The following is a 20,256-nucleotide window of genomic DNA, read 5'->3' on the forward strand; positions in this document are numbered from 1 at the left end:
CTTAAATGTAAATATAAGACCTGAAACTATAAAATTTCTAGAAGAAAATATAGGGGAAGATCTTGACATTGGTCTTGGTGATAATTTTTTTGGAGATGACACCAAAAGCAAAGACAACAGAAGCAACAATCAACAAGTAGGACTACATCAAACTAAAAAGCTCCGGCACCACAAAAGAAACAATAAACAAGATGAAAAGGCAGGCTACAGAATGGGAGAAAATATTTCCAAATCATATCTGACAAGAGGTCAATACCCAAAATATATAAGGAACTCATACAACTCCACGACAAAAAGACAATCTGATTTAACAATGGGCAGAGGAGTTGAATAGACATTTTTCCAAAGACGAAACACAAATGGCAAAAAGGTACATGAAAAGGTGCCCAACATCACTATCAAGGAAATGCCACAGGAAGAATATTACCTCACATCTGTAAGAATCACTATTATCAAAAACACAAGAAATAACAAGTGTTGGAGAGCATGTGAAAAAAGAGAACCCTGGGTAAACTGCTGGTGGAAATGTAAATTGGTGTGGCCACAAGGCAAAACAGTATGGAGGTTGCTCAGAAAATTAAAAATAGATGTACCACATAATCCAGCAATTTTAATTCTGGGTGTTTATCCAAAGGAAATGAACTTACTATCTCCAAAAGATACATGCACCCCCAAGTTCACTGGAGAATTATTTACAATAGCCAAGGCATGGAAACAACTGCTGCACACACTGACAAATAAACAAATAAAGAAAATGTGGTATATATGCAGATGGAATATTAGTCAGTCATTAAAAAGAAGGAAATTTTGCCATTTGTGACAATGTGGATAGGCCTTGAGGACATCATGCTAAGTGAAATAAGTCAGAGAAAGATAAACACCATATACTTTTACTTATATGTGTAACTTAAAAAAAAATCACTCCTCTCCCCTCAAAAAACCCAACTCAACAGAGAACAGACTAGTGGTTGCCAGAGAGGGTAGGGGGACAGATCAAATGGATAAAAAATGGTCAAAGGATACAAACTTCCAGTAATAAAATAAGTACGTTATGGGTATGTAATGTACAGCATGGTGACTATATCATACCATATATCTGAAAGTTGCTAAAAGAATAAATTTTTAAAGTTCTCATCACAAGAAAAAAAACTGTAACTATGGGGATGGATGTTAACTAGACTAGACTTACTATGATGATCATTTCACAATATACACAAACAGTGAAATTAGCATATTGTATACCTAAAGGTAATATATCAATTATATTTCATTTTTAAAAAAGCTTAAAAAACATCATCAGAACATCAAAAAAATACAACACAACCAAATGAAATTCATGTCAAGAATATAAGAAAGGGCCAGTATTAGAAAACTACTAGTGTAATATGCCATTATTAATAAATGAAATAATGAAAATCATATGATCACTTCCACTGATGCTAAAACACTTGATAAAATCCAGTATCTACTAAAAAAAAATCTTAATGGAATAAAAATAGACAAAATGACTGAAAAAAACACAATATGCCAAAAGTTAAGTGATACAGCTAAAGCAGGACCTGAAAGAAAAATTTAATTCATTGGGTAAATGCTTGTACCAGAATAAAAGAAAAATTTCAAATATGACTTATCCTTCCACCTTAAGAAATTAGGAAAAAAAAAAAGAACAAAGAAAACTCAAAGCAGGTAGAGGAAGAAAATAATAAATATCAGAGCAAAAATAATAGAAATAAAAAACAAAACCAATAGAAGAAAATTCAATACAATCAAAAATTGTTTGAAGAAAAAAATCAACAAAAATTAATAAGCCTTTAGTTATACTGACCAAGAAAATAAAAATAGATGAATACTTTCTTAACCTTCAAAACACATTTCTCAGGCTTCCCTGGTGGCTCAGTGGTAAAGAATCCACCTTCCAATTCAGGACACATGAGTTCGACTCCTGATCTGGGAATATCCCACATGCCACAGAGCAAATAAACCCACGTGCCATAACTATTGAGCCTGTGCTCCAGAGCCCAGGAATTGCAACTACTGAGCTCACGTGCCACAGTTACTGATGTTCATGCGCCCTAGAGCCCATGCTCCACAACAAAAGCTACTGCAATGAGAAGCTTGTGCCCGGCAACTAGAGAGTAGCCTCTGCTCTCCACAACTGAAGAAAAGCCCATGCATCCGGGAGATCTAGCACAGCAAAAATAAATAACACATTTCTCCCCAAACCAATCCAAAAGTCAGGATCATATTCAACGTTAAAATTGTGAACATTTCTCATTAAAGGAAGGAATACGATAAAGATGTTGATTATACTATTTTTGACATTGATTTGATGGTGGAATTAGCCAACTGAAGAAAAGGAATAAAACTGTAAATTTGCAGGTGACATGACCTCCCCAGAAAACTCAAAAAAATCAACTATAAGAATTTAATAAAGCAGGAGATAACAAAGCTATTATCCAAAATTCTATTTTTAAAAGATATTATCTTCTCTCTATATAAATGAAAACAGATTAGACAATAAAACAAGAAATATATTGTTTATTACAGCAAAAATGGTGAGAACAAAGTATTAAACACCTAGGAATACACTTAAGAAATGTGCAAGATTGACATGGAAAAGAAATTTAAAGTCTGGAATCAAGATTGCCAGGAGAAATATCAACAACCTATTGGCAGATGACACCAATCTAATGGCAGAAGGCAAAGAGGAACTAAAGAGCCTCATGATGAAGATGAAAGAGGAGAGTGGAAAAAGTTGGTTTAAAAACCAAATATTCAAAAAACTAAGATCATGGCATCCAGTTCCATCATTTCATGGCAAACAGATAGGGAAAAAATGGAAACAGTGGTAGATTTTATTTTCTAAAGCTCCAAAATCACTGTGGATGGTGACTGAGCCATGAAGTTAAAAGACGCTTGCTCCTTGGAAGAAAAGCTATGACCAACCTAAACAGTGTATTAAAAAGCAGAGATGTTACTTTGCCAACAAAGGTCTGTCTAGGCAAAACTATGGTTTTTCCAGTAGTCATGTATGGATGTAAGAGTTGGACTATAAAGAGCTGAGCGCTGAAAAATTGATGCTTTTGAACTGTGATGTTGGAGGAGACTCTTGAAAATCCCTTGGACTGCAAGGAGATCAAACCAGTCAATCTGAAAGGAAATCAGTACTGAATATTCATTGAAAGGACTGATGCTAAAGCTGAAACTCCAATACTTTGGCCACCTGATGTGAAAAACTGACTCCTTGGAAAATACCCTGATGCTGGGAAAGACTGAAGGCAGGAAGAGGTTAAAGGGGCGACAAGAGGATGAGATGGTTGGATGGCATCACTGATTCAATGGACATGAGTTTGAGCAAACTCTGGGAGATAGTGAAGGACAAGGAAGCCATATGCTGCGGTACATGGAGTTGAACATGACCTAGCAACTAAACGACAACAAAAAAGGGGCAAAAAAAGCTTGAATAAGTGGAACTACAACCAGTTCTTGGATGGGTAGTCCCAATGTTACATGTTATATTCCCCAAATTAATTTATAATATTATTGCAATATCAATGAATATCCCAACAGACTCTTTTTCCTAGTCAAGTTGATTCTAAAGTTCATAAGGAAAAATAAATGTGAAAGAATACTCAGGAAAATCTTAAAAGAAAATAAGTAATGTTATATCAGAGGCTAAAACACAATATAAAGTCACATTAAAATAATTTGATACTAGCACATAGAAAGATATACTAGATATAAAGAGATAGGAAGTCTAGAAATAAACCCAAATATATACAGAATTTAGCTTGTCATGCAGTAGCATTATAAACCAATGTAAAAAAGATGTATTATTCAGTAAATGTTACCAGGACAACTAAATAGTCTTCTGGAAAAAAAATCTGGTTGCAGTCTTACCTCATCCCTTACTCCAAAATAAATTTCAGACAGTTGAAAATTTAAGCATTTTTTTTAAAAAAATGAAATAAGAAATAGGGAATTCTAAAACTATAAATTTTAGACTAGGGAAGGTTTTTCTGATCATGTAATCAAAAACTCATTAAAAGGAAACAGGTATATTTGACCTATAGGATTTTTTTCAGTCCTCTTTGGTAAAAAAATACAGAAACAAAGCAAAAGACAAACTATTATACAAACTCTGAAAAAAATTATAATATAAACAGCCAAAGGACTCATATTCTTAATATATACAAAGTTCTTACAAATTAATCAGAAATGACCAACAATTTAATTTTTAAAAATGGGAGAAGGACTTCCCTGCTGTTACAGTGGATAAGAATCCACCTGCCAATGCAGGGGACACAGATTTGATCCCTGGTGCAGGAAGATTCCAAATGTTGTGGAGCAACTAAGCCCATGAGCTACAGCTACTGAGTCCACACTCTAGAGCCTGAGTTCTGCAACAGCAGAAGCCACTGCAATGAGAAGCCTGCACACTACAACAAAGGGTAGGCCTTGCTTGCTGCAACTAGAGAAAGCCAGTGTGCAGCAACAAAGACCCAACACAGACAAAAATAAGTAAATAAATAAATAAATTTTAATAAAAAAAAATAGGAGAAAGTTTAGAACAAAGGAAAGACAGTTTATAAATGTATATGAAAAGTATCTCACCATCACTCATAGATGACATACCAACTAAAACAAATGAGATGCTGTTAGGAGAATAGCAAAAATCTAGCTGTTTGGTTATATACTGGGTTGACAAGCATTAGATAAAATAGGTACTGTGATATATTATTGGCTGGAAGTATAAGCCAGTATAATTTCTTTGGAGAATAATCTGGCACTACTTTAAAAACTTTAAATGTGCATATCCTGTGATCCAGTAAATCCACATATTAGGCATCTGTCCTAGAAAACACTTGCAAATTTATAAAAACATGCTTGGGATGTTCACCACAGCATTGTGTGTAACAGTGAAAATTCAGAAACCACTTGAATGCCCATAAATAGAGAACTTATAAATAAATTATGGTATAAGGTTGAATACTACAAAATAGCAAAAAGAAATGAAACACTGAAGCCTGTCTAAATCAGTCAGCATGGCCAGATCTCAAAAACAAACTTTTGATTCCACTGCAGGGGGCCTAGCTTCTGTCCCTGGTCAGGGAACTAAGATCTCTACAAGTCACAAGACAAAATAAAAACAAACAAACAAAAAAATGGACTTTTGAGTGAAAAGGTAAATTACAGAATGATGACTGATACAATATCATGAAAATACTACTATAAATGTAATTTTTAAACTATATACACAAAACAATACTATATATTTTCTATGAATACATATAGAAAGGTTTAGAAGTATTAAAGAGGTCTAAAATTGGTTGGTTACCAATGGAAGAGGGAAGCAGATCTGAAGGGTAGATGAAGGTTAAAATTAACTTTTTATTTTTAAATATACAACTTTACTTTGGAAAGACTGTAGATTCATAGAAAAGTTGCAAAGACAGTACAGAGTTCTCATATGCCCTTCATCCAGCTTTCCCTAGTGTTAACATCTTATACAACCATGGTTTGTCAAAACTAAGAAGTTAACACTGGTATAATACGATTAAACCACAGACTTTATTTGGATTTTTTCAGTTTTTCCATTAACGTCCTTTTTCTGGCCCAGAATCCAATTCAGGATACCACATGGTACTTAGAAAGTTGACTTTTTAATGTAAAAAAAAATTATATGTCATGAGTCATTTAGCATAAATAATAACCAAATTATTATAAAATATTACTATCAGAAAGAGTGCTATTCTTATTTCTATTGAGTTATTGGTGGCTCATTGGACATAAAACTGTATTGAAGATTCCTCTGTTGAGTATGAAGAAATACAGTCAATTTGTTAGTGGAAATATAAGTTATTACAACTGTTATAAATAGATTATTCGAAAAAAAAAATAGATTATTCGGTAGTATCTTCCAAAGTTTAAGTGTAAATACCCTTGGAGCAATTACACTTCTAAGGGTTTATTCAATAAACGGAAAATGGAGAGTGACTACTACTGCTTTTTCTTTTTTTGAGATGATGAAAATGTCTTAAAATTGGCTGTGGTAACTGTTGCACACGTCTATGCATATATTTAAAGCATACTGAATTGTCTGCTTTCTTAATTACATCTCAATAAAGATACAACAAAAAAAAGAAAGGCTCTGAAGACAGGCTGTCTGCCACTCAGTATCAGCTTTCACTTCCCAGCTTTATGATCTTAAACAGGATAACTTCTCTGTGTCTGCTTTCTCATCTGAAAAATGTGAAATAAGTAACCTAACTCATGAGGAATTTGAAGATTAAATCAAAGTATTACATACGAAGTGCTTAGAACAGGATCTGGAACATACTAAGGACTCAGTAAATTTGGATTTTCGTAATTTTTCAGCTCTGAGGGGTACTCTTTAAACAAAAAGAACACAACAGATTAGAGGCTGTGACTAGGAGGGTAAGAAAATAAGACATATCATATAAATGAAGACTGAATGAACTAGGCATGTAAGACTAAAAAAGAGAAAGCTCAGAGGATATAAAATTTTTTCACTTATTTGAATAAGTCTCATATCATATCTGTCCTATGTTTTATTTGTTCTGTATTGCTCAGAAGTTGAAAGGTCTTTGTAAACAGTCCCAGAAGGAATGAAATGTGCCTGGGGAGGAGGCCTTTGGATAGACTTGGGGGAGGATGGTTTCACAAGTCATAAAGATCAGAGTTCTCTCTATGTTTGAAATTTTTCCTAATAAATAGCTGAAGAGAGATTGAAGTGAAGTGAAGTGAAGTCACTCAGTCGTGTCCGACTCTTTGCGACCCACGGACTGTAGCCCACCAAGCTCCTCCATCCATGGGATTCTCCAGGCAAGAATACTGGAGTGGGTTGCCATTTCCTTCTCCAGGGGATCTTCCCGACCCAGGGATCGAACCCGGGTCTCCCACACTGGAGGCAGACGCTTTAACCTCTGCACCACCAAAATTTAACTCCCTATGTTTGGAAATTTTTAAAAAATCTAAATAGAATTAAGGCATCCAAATTATCGTAATAATACAGCTCTTCCAAGGTCAACACAGGGGACTTCCCTGGCAGTCCAGTTGAGGCAGGAGGTAGATGGGACTTCTGCCCAGGGTAAAGCGATAGAAGATTCATTCCCTGTGGACTGAAACTCCAAGATAAGAACAGCAGAACAATTAAGAGAGGAGAAATGGACCCTGCCCAGACCACATATTTCTCATTCTTGAAGTCAGGAGATCTTCCTGACCACGTATGTGCAGAAAGGCTCCTTGGAGGTCAAAGCAGAGTGGTGCTAACTGATACTCTACCCATATGTGTCTTTGGTAGAATCCGTCTTGGTTAAGAGATAAGTGCACACACTCGGGCGAATCCTGAAATATGCCAAATATGGACTCTGAACCAGGCAAATCAAAATGATTGGCCAAAGGAAGACAGGAAGAAAAGCCGACAAGTGATTCAAACTGCTGTGAGGGGATGACTCTCTCTCTGAGTCTGGCCATGTGTCTGTCCACTGTACTTTTTTATCCTCCTAATAAATACTCGTTTCACTATTTCCCGTCTTTGTTGGAATCCTTTTTCTGCGAAGTTGAATGGCCAGGGCCCTTGTCACTGACCACTGGTCTAGTGGTCAGTATTCAGTGCTCTCACCAGTGCTACCCAGCCTCAATCTCTGGCTGGGAAACCAAAGCCTCACTTCAAGATGCTGCAGGCTGAGGCCACCCAAGATCACAGTGGTTAAGACCCAACTTCCAATGCAGGGGTGTGGATTTAATCCCTGGTCGGAGAACTAAGATCCCACATGCCACATGGTGTGGCCAAAAATTTTTTTAAATAAATAAAACACAAAGTCAATACAAAAATAGTTGTTGACTATTCTTTTTTGTTGTTGTTATAAGCCTTTTATTTCAAAACTATACCTAGTGCATAGTTTTGATAAAAAATAAACTCTTCTTGCCTGGAAAATCCCAGGGACGGGGGAGCCTGATAGGCTGCCGTCTATGGGGTCACACAGAGTCGGACACGGCTGAAGTTACTTAGCAGCAGCAGTAAACTCTTAACAAGGTAAAAAGCAGGAGGAATTCTGATGTATTACAAAGGTTAAAAACCACAGCAATGTCCATAATAATACTAATAAGAACTAGATGGCAGGGTGGAAAAGAAGTTAAACCACATTATTTCATTCTCAAGGCCACTGATTATTGCCCCTGCTGTTTATATGGAATTCTCTAGATGATAAAGAAACATTATATTTCTTCCCCAAAATAATAGTTCCTGAAAAGTTGTTGACTCTTCTTACATTCATTCAACCTGTACCAACATCTACTGAGCCAAGCTATGCATGTTGTGTATTAGTTTAAATTGGTTCAAATTTTTAAGTTGAAATTTAGATGCTTATGCACACTTGTCCTTGATGTTAAAAAAAATTCATAATTTTTGTTCATTTTATAGATAACAATATACTTTAATATTTGAAATGACCATAAAGGTATGTAAAAGCTCTTTGGATTTTTTTGGTAGGGCGTATTGCTGTTAATACTTCTAATTTATTTGATGCCAAATCTTTGGTTAAGAAAATTACCTCTACTATAATATATCCTACTAGAAAATCTTAGAATGCTTTTGAAAAAAAATGAAGGTAGGGAATAACTTTATCAAAAATTTTAAGTTTCATAGAAGAAAATTACTTTATTTTTAAAGTTAATATTTCCTTTTCTAATTTTCATTCATTCCTTTGATTCTTATATGTCTACTATCACTTTTTTTTAAAAAAAAAGATGTCAAAAATGAAAAAGGAAATACGATTTTTCACTATACATTTTCCTCTTCCGGATAAAGAAAGTTTTCAGCATACTTCCCTTAGTAATAAAGTAAAATGATTTTTCCTCTCTGAATACCATGCAAAATGCCAAGCTGATCCCAATTTGCCAAATTCATTTGTTTAATGTCCACTCTCTCCATGCTTAAAAGGAGTGTACATGGGACTTCCCTGGTGGTCCAGTGGTTAGGATTCTGCACTTCCACTGCAGGAGGCACAGGCTAGATCCTTGGTCAGGGAACTAAGATCCTGCATGTTGTGGGGCAGAGCCCCCTGCCCCCCAAAACAGAAGAGTGTGCATTTGTAAGACTGAGGATTGGCTTTCTACTCTGGTTTAAAGTTCATCAACAAAATAATGCCCCTTTTCAGGTAACTAAAACAGAGATGAGCCAAAGTAATGATTTAAAGAAAAGAACTTGTCAATCAAAATGTAATAGAATGATAAATATAAACTTTATCATGCTGAGTGATTGCTCATTTCCTTTCAATGAAACAAAATTTTAGCACACACATACCTGTGGAACCATTGCTACCCTCTGGTTTCTTTTAGGTGACCTTGTATTTATTTGTCTGTCATCTTCATCAGAAAAGAGCCGACTTCGTTTTGAGTTTCTGAAAGGCTATGATACAAATTTTTTATTTAATGAAATGGCCAAACATATCTCATTTTTGTTCCAAAGCACAATTCTACACTTGGAAAATACAGCTAACTGAATTATCATCAGTACTGAAGAAGGAAGAATGGAAAATACAAAGCATACAAATAATCTTAGATTTTATAAAGTAGAAATATACATATTTATGCAATTTGTTTAAAAATGAAAAATCCAGCTGATAATTAAAACTAGAACCCAAGCCTTCATGTAGTATGCTGGTAGTCTTGAAAATAAAGTTCCGGAAATTCCAGTTCTCATTATGTTGGTGCTTGGATTAATACCAACCAATTGGGTGTTTCACATGATGTGTCTCCCGTGTAGGACTGGGTTGGGACAAATTTACTAGACTTTGAGAGTACATTTACTCACTTTAGAGAGTAAATCTAAAGGTATATAATATTATACTAGATCTGCTATGAAAAATTGTTGACAAATTTCCATTTAATAAAAAGAAGAGATAATAACAGATGCTTGATAAGTGCATATGAACTAAAAACTTCTAAGTATCCAAAATATATTACAAACTTAAGGATCTGTAATATGAAAAAACTTATAGTCCACCCTAGGTTCAGAGCCTTTATTAATAGAGAACACCAGAAATAATATCCCAATAACACCCACATCCTTTTCAAATCCTTCTTTCATCATTCAAGACAGTTCCTTGCCTATTTTGAACTGAAGCAGGGGCAGTGGGATAGCAACATATGGGAAGCATCCAACTGAAATGACACTAGAGGTATGGACCCTTGAAATTAAACCCACTGAGAGCCTTAACAATGCATAGCCCTAACAGGAAGTCCCCTCTACCCTGTTTCCCTCCCCTGACCGTGGGTAGAGAGAAAGAAGAAAATGATGATAACAGGATTGATAAGAGTATGGCCAACTGTCCAGGCTACTGAGACAGCTACTGTCTAACCCAGCTCTGTGTTTCATGATTGACCCCTAAAATTTCCTGGGGCTAGGGGAAGAAAGGCCCCCAAAATTGTTAGTTATGCCAATTAGTGCTCATCTCTACTTCCCAACTTAAATGCACTTACCCTTGACCTCCACAAGATTTCAATATCTTACTACTTACCTAGAAATCTTTTTGTAGGGTCCGGAGTCACACACATTTTTTTTATTTTTAAAAAATCTACTAAATCATTAAAAATCTATTAAAAGTAAGATTTGGGGTTGTTGAGTTTTTTTGGTTTACCTATTTAAAGCAAGAATTACTTACAAATGCTTAATGATGAGCAGATATCACAGATTATTTATCTAGATATGACCAAATACTATTCAATGACATTTAAAGAAACAAATGGTTGGAACTGGGAAAAAACCTTAGAAAAAGTTTTATAGTGCTATAAGAATGTGTACAGGACAATAATACAGACAATTTAGCTATCATATTCTAAAGAGTAAGAAAAACTAATTCCTTACCATTTCCACAGCAGAGCCTGTATTCCTGCCTTTCCAAACAGGTGTTTTTTGTAAAGAACTGTACTTTTCATTCCATGTGTTAGATAAGCTTCCCTCTGTAATAAATTATTATTATTTATGATATTTAACTTAATTCAAAGGACTTATACTATAAATACGGCCTTTTAGTAACAGCAATATATCTGAAATATTTACCAATATGGAAAAAATATACTGCCCATAATAATTTTAGTTGATTACAAATGAAAAAAATCTCTTCTGTATTTTCTCATCAAACTTTCTAAATAATTTGACAAGCCAATTCTACTTGAAACTATTACATTTTCATATTAAAACATGTGTGGGTTATTTCATTTTGGTTTTCAATAATTCCTCTCTTCTAATTTGCCAAGAACTGTCTCAGTACAGTTTGACTGAAAGCAGGCAAGGAAAAATGAGAAAAGTTTTAACTTTGAACTTAGAGCATATTTCTAAACATTTTCTGCTTCAACGTGTAAAACCCTTGATATCCAAAAATGACATATGTGGTATTTTTTTTCCTTAATTCTGTGAAACGTCTTCAGAGTTGTATTCAACCAGAAAAAAATCTCATCAACTGATTAAATATATTAAACATGAAAACTGTGAAATTAAAGAAGGTGAGTTTAATTTTTATAAAAGTATGTTTATTTAGAGAGAGACAGAGAAAATTGAGATGAGTATACACAGGATAGTTATTTCTATTTCTTTTTAATTACCTGATAGCATTTTCTAATTTTCCTATAAAAATTTTATGCTCCTTGTATATATTTAAAAAGAGATATGGCTTTAATATTTTGAGAAAAAAAATAGTGGAGTCGTTTTTCTGACATATATTTTAATAAGTACAAAAGAGATCAGATAGGGTTGATCCTTCTAGGCAAATAAATGAAGGAAATCCTGGAAGATAACGTGTTCTCAAGCCAGAAGGACTTGATCTGGTACATCACCCATCCAAGGTACAACATGGTAGCTTTAAAAACTAAAAGTACTAATGAGCCTATGAGAAGATTTAGATTGGTTCCAAATGTACTTACCCAGTAGAATCTTTGCTCAAGAGATAAAATTTCAAAATTATATTAAAAGGACTGGTCTAATCTACTCATACAAAGAAATAGCAAGACCAAGGAACAAGTCTAACTTTTTCTCAAAATAACACTATCACTGTTTTATTTCAAGAGAGTTGCATTATTACTTAGCTCACAAAATTCTTTAAAAATAAACAACCACTGGGAAGCCCTCAAAATACAGCTTAGCCCAGTTGTTAATACATTATTTAAATCCAGTAAGAACTGTTCAGAATGTTTAGTTACAAAGTACTTTAATCAATAATTCTAGAGGGAGAAAACCAAGGGCCAAATTCCCATATGAATTTAAAGTTATCATCAGTGAAAACCAGTATTTAAAAGCTATAGTGAATCGTAACTTAGAAAGAAAAGACAATATTATAACCAAATTAATTTAATGAATTAAATTCTTAGTTTATGCCATATCTAAAGAATCAAGCTCTAATTCTTACCTTTTAAACTGACAAGTGCTTTTGCTGAAGAGCCTGCAATGAAAACAAATCAGTATTACTTCATAATCAGAGTGAGAGAAAAAGAACTTGGTGATCCACTTAGTTTTAGCAATGTTGAAGTCATAGTTGAACATGCAATTAGAAATAACTAATAAACAGTTCAAGCTATTAACCAGAACTCAGACAACATATGGAAGAACTGGAGACATCTGGGAGTTTTGTTTGAAACTATGAGAACTGGTGAACTTTGTAAGATAGAAAAACATAGAAAGAGAGGAAAGAGGAGGAGTAAGGACAGAAGCAATTTTTGATCCTCAACCAAAAGTGTGCTGGTTCTGGAGAAGGAAAAGAAAAAAGGAACTGACATTTATTGAGGCAAAGATCAAAAGTGGTAATAGAGGTTTAGAAAACAGAAAATGGAAATGATCCAGGGACTGTCATAACAGTCTAGAATGGAAGTCTATGAATGCGAGTATGTACGCTTGAAAGATACAAGTCTGACTAGGGCATTCAGAGAAGCCAAGAAGGACTAGCGTAAAGCTGGAGGGATTCACTAACTAAAACAGTGTATAGCAGAATAACCCGGAAGCTCCTCCTGCACGTAGAAACTGAAGGATTAATAAAGGCCTTCAGGGGATTCTGTTGTAGGTAACTCTCAAGCCCATAATGAGAAACACTGGACTAAAGATTCTGGTGTAAATAAAGGATACAGGATATTTGGGTGAGGAGCTATAGGAAAACTGATAGACAAAGAAGCTTTTATGGGAGAGGGAGAGCACTAAATTGAAAATCTCAGAGTTGGATATGTATACTGCAAAGAAGATCAAGTCATTTGAAAAATAATAAAGTATGATCTCTCTCACTTATATGGGACATCTAGAAAAAATAAAAAAGGGACTTCTCTAGCGGTCCAGTGGTTAGAACTCTGCACTTTGACTGTTGAGGGCCGGGGTTCAATCCCTGGTCAGGGAACTAAGATCCCGCAATCCACCCTGCATGGCCAAAAAAGAGTAATAAAATTTTTTTAATTAAAAAAAAAAAAAAACCCTACCAAACTGACAGATACAGAGAACAAATTGGTGGTTGTCAGAGGCAGGGGTGGAGGATAGGCAAAATAGGTGAAGGGGGTCAAAAGGTACACACTTCCAGTTATAAGATAAATAAGTCCTGGGGATGTAATATATAGCATGGTAACTAAAGTTAACAATACTGTATTATATTTCTGAAAATTGCTAAAAGAGTAGATCTTAAAAGTCTTCATCACAAGAAAAAAATTGTATCTGTGTGGTGATGGGTGTTAACTAAACTTACTGTGGTAACTGTTTTGCAATATATACAAATATCAAATCATTATACTCATACTTAAAACTAACACAATGTTATATGTTAATTATATCATAATAAAAGAAAGTAACAGGGAGGAAAAAACCTTTCTGTGGTCCAAAATAGAAATTATTCATAGAATTATTAGTGAGCAAAATCTCCCTTTTTAAATTTAAAAAAGTGTTTAGAACACCTTTTCTTTTACTATAGTCATCCCTCATTTTAAAATTTATTTTATTTTAGAACCAACTATTTTTCATCTGTTACTGTGACATCCATTTATGCTTAAAAAATATATAATGTAAGACCAGGCAGTAGTGATGTTATTTGAAAGGTTAGCCATTTACTTATATTGAGAAAAGGCAGGTTTCTAAGTGGTTTGTTATAAATGTCTGTTGGTGATTGCAGCCATGAAATTAAAAGACGCATACTCCTTGAAAGGAAAGTTATGACCAACCTAGATAGCATATTCAAAAGCAGAGACATTACTTTGCTAACAAAAGTCCGTCTAGTCAAGGCTATGGTTTTTCCGGTGGTCACGTATGGATGTGAGAGTTGGACTGTGAAGAAAGCTGAGTGCTGAAGAATTGATGCTTTTGAACTGTGGTGTTGGAGAAGACTCCTGAGAGTCCCTTGGACTGCAAGGAGATCCAACCAGTCCATCCTAAAGGAGATCAGTCCAGGTGTTCACTGGAAGGGCTGAAGCTGAAGCTGAAACTCCGATACTTTGGCCACCTGATGTGAAGAGCTGACTCATTAGAAAAGACCCTGATGCAGGGAGGGATTGGGGGCAGGAGGAGAAGGGGACGACTGCGATGGCTGGATGGCATCACCAACTCGATGGACATGAGTTTGGGTAAGCTCTGGGAGCTGGTGATGGACAGGGAGGCCTGGTGTGCTGGGTTCATGGGGTCGCAAAGAGTCGGACATGACTGAGAGACTGAACTGAACTGAACATCTAAAAAGAGCCAGTCCATTATGATATTACACAAAACACAAAAATAAATAAATAAATAAATAAATAATGATCTCAGGGGATAAAGTAGAAGATAGAAAAACATGAACTAAGTACAAAAATCAAACAGAAGGAGCAATGATTTATTTACAACTCATACAAATGGACAGCAGACTTTAAATGTGAAGTAACAGACAAAGTATCATGGTTCTGCCTATGAAACATTTTTATGCATCTCAGGTCTCCAAACCTCAACTCACTTCTCTTCGAGGCAGTACTCGAGAGGCTTATAGAACAGACAACCCACCAATATCAAAGCCACTCTTGCTTTCCACCTATTCTCTTGCCTAGATGTGGAGAATGGCTAAAAGGGCACCTTAACAGCTTCTGCGTGGCAAACTGAAGTTTAACCACCAAAGGCAGTAAAGCTGTAAAGGGAAAGGTGGAGGAGAGGGGCCATAAGGTCTTGCTAAGAAGGATCAAACAATACAACACAACTGGGAAGCAACACATATCCACGTAGCTACCAAGAAAAACAGGGTTCATCTGAGAAAAAGCAGTAACCCTGCACTCATTCAGAGAGTATGACTGCATCCTGGCCCCTGCTGTAGGCACTGGGGACACGGACAGCATGCAAAACAAAGTCCATGCTCCTGATGCTCCCCTGGGAATTTACATCCTACTGAGGGGAAATAAACACATACACACATATCAAGGGAAGATAAGCACCACTGGAAAAAAAAAATAAAGCAAGATGGGTGGGAGCTGGTGGAGGGAAGACTGTTTCTATAAAAGGTGCTCATGATTAGCTTCTCTGAAAAGTAATATTTGAGCAGAGATCTAAAGGAAGAGATGTGAGCTGTAAGGATATCATTTCTGCTCCATGAAGGCATCTTGCAGATTCTGACCTACTACCTTTAAGCTTCTGCCTTTCTTGAGAGATAGTATAGCACTAGCCTCTGTTCTCAGGAAGCTTACAGTGTAGCAGAAGGAGGCATACCTTAAACAAGAACATAAAATGACAATGACAATGGTGGTAGCTGCTGTAAAGGAAATAAGTAGGGGATCGCAGTGTGGAGAGTAACTAACTTTACATATGGTAGTTACGGAAGGCTTCTCTGAGAAGGTAACTCATGAAAAAGACTAGTGATGAGAGAACAGGAGGTCAAAGCAACAAGTCAGGGTGGTAGAAACAGCAAGTAAAAAAGCCCTGAGGTAGATCACTTAGAATACGAAGGAAGGATAGGGGGCAATATTATGCTTGGGGACTCATTGGCAGGAGAAGGGTGGTATGAAAAAAGAGCGGAGAAAGAAACCAGCTGTCAAGCACGAAACTGCAAGCATGAAGAAAAACAGAAATGGCACCTTCTCTGGTAGGGCTTCTAACCAAAGGTAGCAAATGCAAAGCTGCAATTGTGACAGCTGCCACTAAGAAATTACACAGTGGTATGAAAACATTTAATAAGAAGATGCATTATTTGTCAGGGAGGACAGAAGCCTAAAATGGGATCTAACGGATAAAGCAGAAGTTAACTGGAAGTGAAGGGAAGGAAGAGCGTTCCATGTAAACAGAATAGCATGTGCAAAGACCCTACAAAAAAGAAAGCCAAGTGATTATATGGATTGAAAAAGGTCCAGTTTAGCTCAAAGGGACAGAATGAGAGGGAGAGTAGTTCAAAATAGTGCTGGAGAGATGGGGAATGGCCAGACCACAAAGGGTCTTGTAGTCAGTCGAGTTTTCAGCAATAGGATGACATACATATATTTCGAAAGGATCTCTGGCTGTGTGTAGGCTGAGGGCGAGGGTTAGGGTGGTGGATTAATGGGAGGCTGAAGTGAATCATGCAGAAGAGATGGTGACAACTTGGATGAGGATGAAGGTAAAAAAGTAGGGAAAACAGAGATATTTAACAGGTAAAAGTTACAATATTTAGTAAAAGCTTAAATATGGGGAGTGAGCAAGGTAACTTCAGTCTAGGTTTTGGCTGATGGCAGTGGAGCCATTCATTCAACCAGAACCACGGAAAGTCTCTCTGTACTGGGGTAGGATGATGAGGTAGATCTTGAACCCATAAAGCCTGAGGGGCCTCTAAGACGATGTGTGAAATGAGCAGGAGCTGTTTAGCACAGAGGCTCACTGGAAAGTTCTGGGCTGAAGACAGCCTCAACTACCTCATTAAGAGTACTTACCTGAACTGGAATGAGGATTAAATGAGCAAATGTATCCAATATGCTTTGCACAGCACCTGGTGCATAATTAGGACTAAATAAATGGTAGCTTTTTCATTGATAATGTTATACAGACTATTGGATAACTTATAACTAGCTCCCTTGACCAAATCTGGCAAAGAAACATATTGCTACTTCTAGTATCAAACTGAAATAACTTCTGCTCCAGTCATTAACCATGCCTCTTACCCTACATTCAATTCCATTTAAATTAAGCATATATATATATACACACACACCTGACTTGTGGCACTGTGTGACAAACCAGGTAAATCAATCCCTGCTTTCAACAAGCTCTGGTCAAGCTAAACAAGACATATACTGGACAAGCTAAGGTGCACGCCACACACACCCTAGTGTACCAGAGATGTTACAAAGTAACATAAATGACTACAGTATACAGTGTAGCTGGAATTTGAACCCTAGTGTGTCATTCTAAATGAAAGTTATCAAGTGGCTGGGACTTCTAAGAGGTGATAAAAGATTATGACAAAGAGAGCAAAGATTTCCAGATGATGAGCGCACTGTGTAGGCCTACCTTTATTTAGGAGCACCCTAAATCACAAAAGCATTCTCCATACAAGAAATAATAATATTCATTGGTGGTCTATGGTTGTGCCTTGTCCAATACAGTGGTCAATAGCCATATGTAATTATTCAGGCTTAAATTAACAAAAATCAAATGAAATTTAAAAGTCACTATAGCCATTTCTGAAGAGTTCCAAGAGCCAATACGGCTAGTGGCTACCCTACTGGACGTTGCAAAACAGAACAATCTCCATCGCTGAGAAAGTTCCATTGGAATTCAGCACTGGTCTAGAGCAAATCTGAAACACAAACTCTCTTAATACAACTTTTTACCAGTTTGGCAACTTGACCTTTCAACTTTATAACACATTAAGATGATATGACCACACAAGGAAAACAGAATTGGCTGTTTTCAGCCCTCAATTTAAGGGTCTTGCACAGACAGATTTAACAGTGATTGTTAAATCACTTTTGTTTTCTTTATACTAAAACTCTCATAAATAACACGGATACATAAACTGGATAGTGAGTGTGAATCATGTCTCTTCTGTGATTAAAATATCTGCCTTTATCCTGTATACTTTATACAACATTGTAAACTACAAAATTAAGTTCTATTGTGCTTAAACTACGAATTAGTGCTTTTACTTACTAAACACAAGTGAATATCACATGAGTAAACACGGTTAAGGGAGGCAATGCACAGGGTGGGAGTCAGGGAAGAGTACTGTATGTGCCTGGTGTGATGGTCACATCCCTGCATAAAGGTACCCCCAGGATTCCTAAGACACACACGCACAGAAGAAAGTCAGTCGGATGGGGGCTCCCTCAACCTTGTGGACCCTGTCTGTATTACCTCTGGAAAGGTCCGCAGCCACCTGTGGTCCCAGGGGAAGGGGCCAGCCCTTTGACACGGAAACGCTTCTCGGGGTGGACACACCGGAGGAAGACAGGAAGGGCAGTGATGATCAGAAGTGCCCGTAGCGGCAGAAACTGTGACAGGACAGGATCAGAGACCCAGGCAAGAAGAAGGGCTGCGACCACCCTCTCCCCAGCCCGAGACCTTCTCGGCCCCCGGACAACGAGTTACATAACCCCGTCAGGCGTCTCTCCGCGCCAGGCGAACAGTGCAGGCGGCGAGGACAGCCCCCGCGGCCGGGGGCCGCTCTTCCCCCACCGCGGCCCGGGGCCCAAGCAGGGCCAGGGGAGCTGCCACTGCCTCCGCCTCGCACGGGCTGGACCCCTGGGCTTTCGGTTTCCGGCCCTGGCGCTCACACACCCCAGAAACCAACACACAGACACCATAACAAAGGCGGCGACGCGGCGGCAACACCGAGGTGGAAGGACTAGGGGACCGCGGCGGGGCTGGCAGTCAGCTCACTTGCTCGGCAGAGGGCACGGCCGCCCGTCCCGGCCGATGCAACCCGGGGGCAAGCGGCAGGCGGGAAGAGTGGGGGTGCTTTGAGGTGCTACTCACTCTCATCAGGCAACTGGTCGAGCTCCGCCATCTTGAACGAGCCGCGCCGCTTTTTCAAAGGCTGCCCGCCGCGGTGCATTGTGGGGCGGAGACTGTCTTTGCGAGGGAGGTTCGAATGCGGAGCTCGCTGCCCGCGGCGCAGCGCGGCGTTGCTCCCGCCGAGGCCGGCTGAGGCGGGCCCGGCTCCGCCCGCTCCTGCCTGGGGAGGGTATACAGCCTAGTGGGGCCGCGTCTCGCCCCTCCACCCCCGCCCCCGGCCGGGCCGGAGGGAGGGGGAGGGAGGCCGCGCGGACAGGCCCATCTCGCGCCGCCCCTGCCCGGGCCCGGCGCCGGAGCGCGGGGGGGAGCGGCGCGAGCTAGTGTGTCCCGCCCGGGCCCTCTCCCGGCCCGCGCGGCCCTCCTCCTCCGGGGCTCGCTCCCGGCGCGCGTTTCGCGTCTCTCGCTGCAGCTGCGCGAACTGCAGGCTGTTTATTCCGAGTGGGGAAAAGGAGGGAAGGTGGGGAGGAGGCCCGGGCCGGTTAAGAAGCGGGGATGGCAGGCATCACCTGTGGGCCTGGCGCGTGGAGAGGCCCCAGGTTCTTGGCCGTCTTCCCCTACGGGGTTTTACTCGTAAAATTTTCACGGCTCCCCAAGCCCACGTTTCTCCCACGTTTCCATTCCTTCCCTTCTCCGGAGAGCTGGGAGGGAGGGCCGGGAAGGAGGGCTCGGACCGCCTCGGCCCCACAGCTTGTCTGCCCCGGACTCGCGGTGCCCGGAGCCCCTCGCTGACTGGGGCCACTCCTTCCAATTGCGTGGAGCTTGGAGGTGAGACCTTGAGAGGTCATGAAGTTAGTCACTTGGGTCGGCAGCCGAAGAACTGTTTTGCTCAGCCCTTTGATCCATTCACAGTAGACCATGTAGTGAGCTGGGAGAGAATTCCAGAACCAGGAAGTGGAGGCTTGGAGAGGATACAGACAAAACCCGACAGTAACACTTCAAGATGAAGTATCCTGATGGAAGTGTTATGAGAACACAGAATGAGAAATCATCCAGTTTTGAAAGAAGCCCAGGGAAAGATTTCACCATTTCAGACTTTAATTGTGCAATAATAAACCACTCTTGCTTTTCAACAATTCATCTAACAATGTTATTGAGCGCCAGTCCTTTCTTTCCAGGGATATGTGGGGGAGGGGTTGGGGTGAGGGAGATAGTTGAGCAATGAGAATACAACATGGGTGAATTCCGGGAACTAAAAAGTTAAAAGGTAGTAGACGGAGGTAGGTGGTAGAGATGAAGACGGCAGAACACAGGCCAGCCTGGGCTAAGGAGCTGAACTT

General features: G+C 38.6%; 1 protein-coding gene across 1 annotated transcript in view; it reads right to left on the minus strand.

Annotated features, from left to right (window-relative positions):
- Positions 1 to 19,019, minus strand: part of LIN9 (lin-9 DREAM MuvB core complex component) — an 87,220-nt gene extending 68,201 nt beyond the window's left edge. Inside the window, exons 1-4 of the mRNA XM_052653865.1 lie at positions 18,941 to 19,019; positions 12,429 to 12,461; positions 10,892 to 10,986; positions 9,329 to 9,433 (exon numbers count right to left, since the gene is read on the minus strand). Coding sequence (XP_052509825.1) covers positions 9,329 to 9,433; positions 10,892 to 10,986; positions 12,429 to 12,461; positions 18,941 to 19,019 — 312 coding nt within the window. The remainder of the gene's footprint in view (positions 1 to 9,328; positions 9,434 to 10,891; positions 10,987 to 12,428; positions 12,462 to 18,940) is intronic.
- Between the last annotated feature and the right edge of the window lie 1,237 nt (positions 19,020 to 20,256).

This window comes from Budorcas taxicolor, chromosome 16 (genome assembly GCF_023091745.1).
Source record: "Budorcas taxicolor isolate Tak-1 chromosome 16, Takin1.1, whole genome shotgun sequence".
In the NCBI taxonomy this organism is placed as follows: domain Eukaryota; kingdom Metazoa; phylum Chordata; class Mammalia; order Artiodactyla; family Bovidae; genus Budorcas; species Budorcas taxicolor.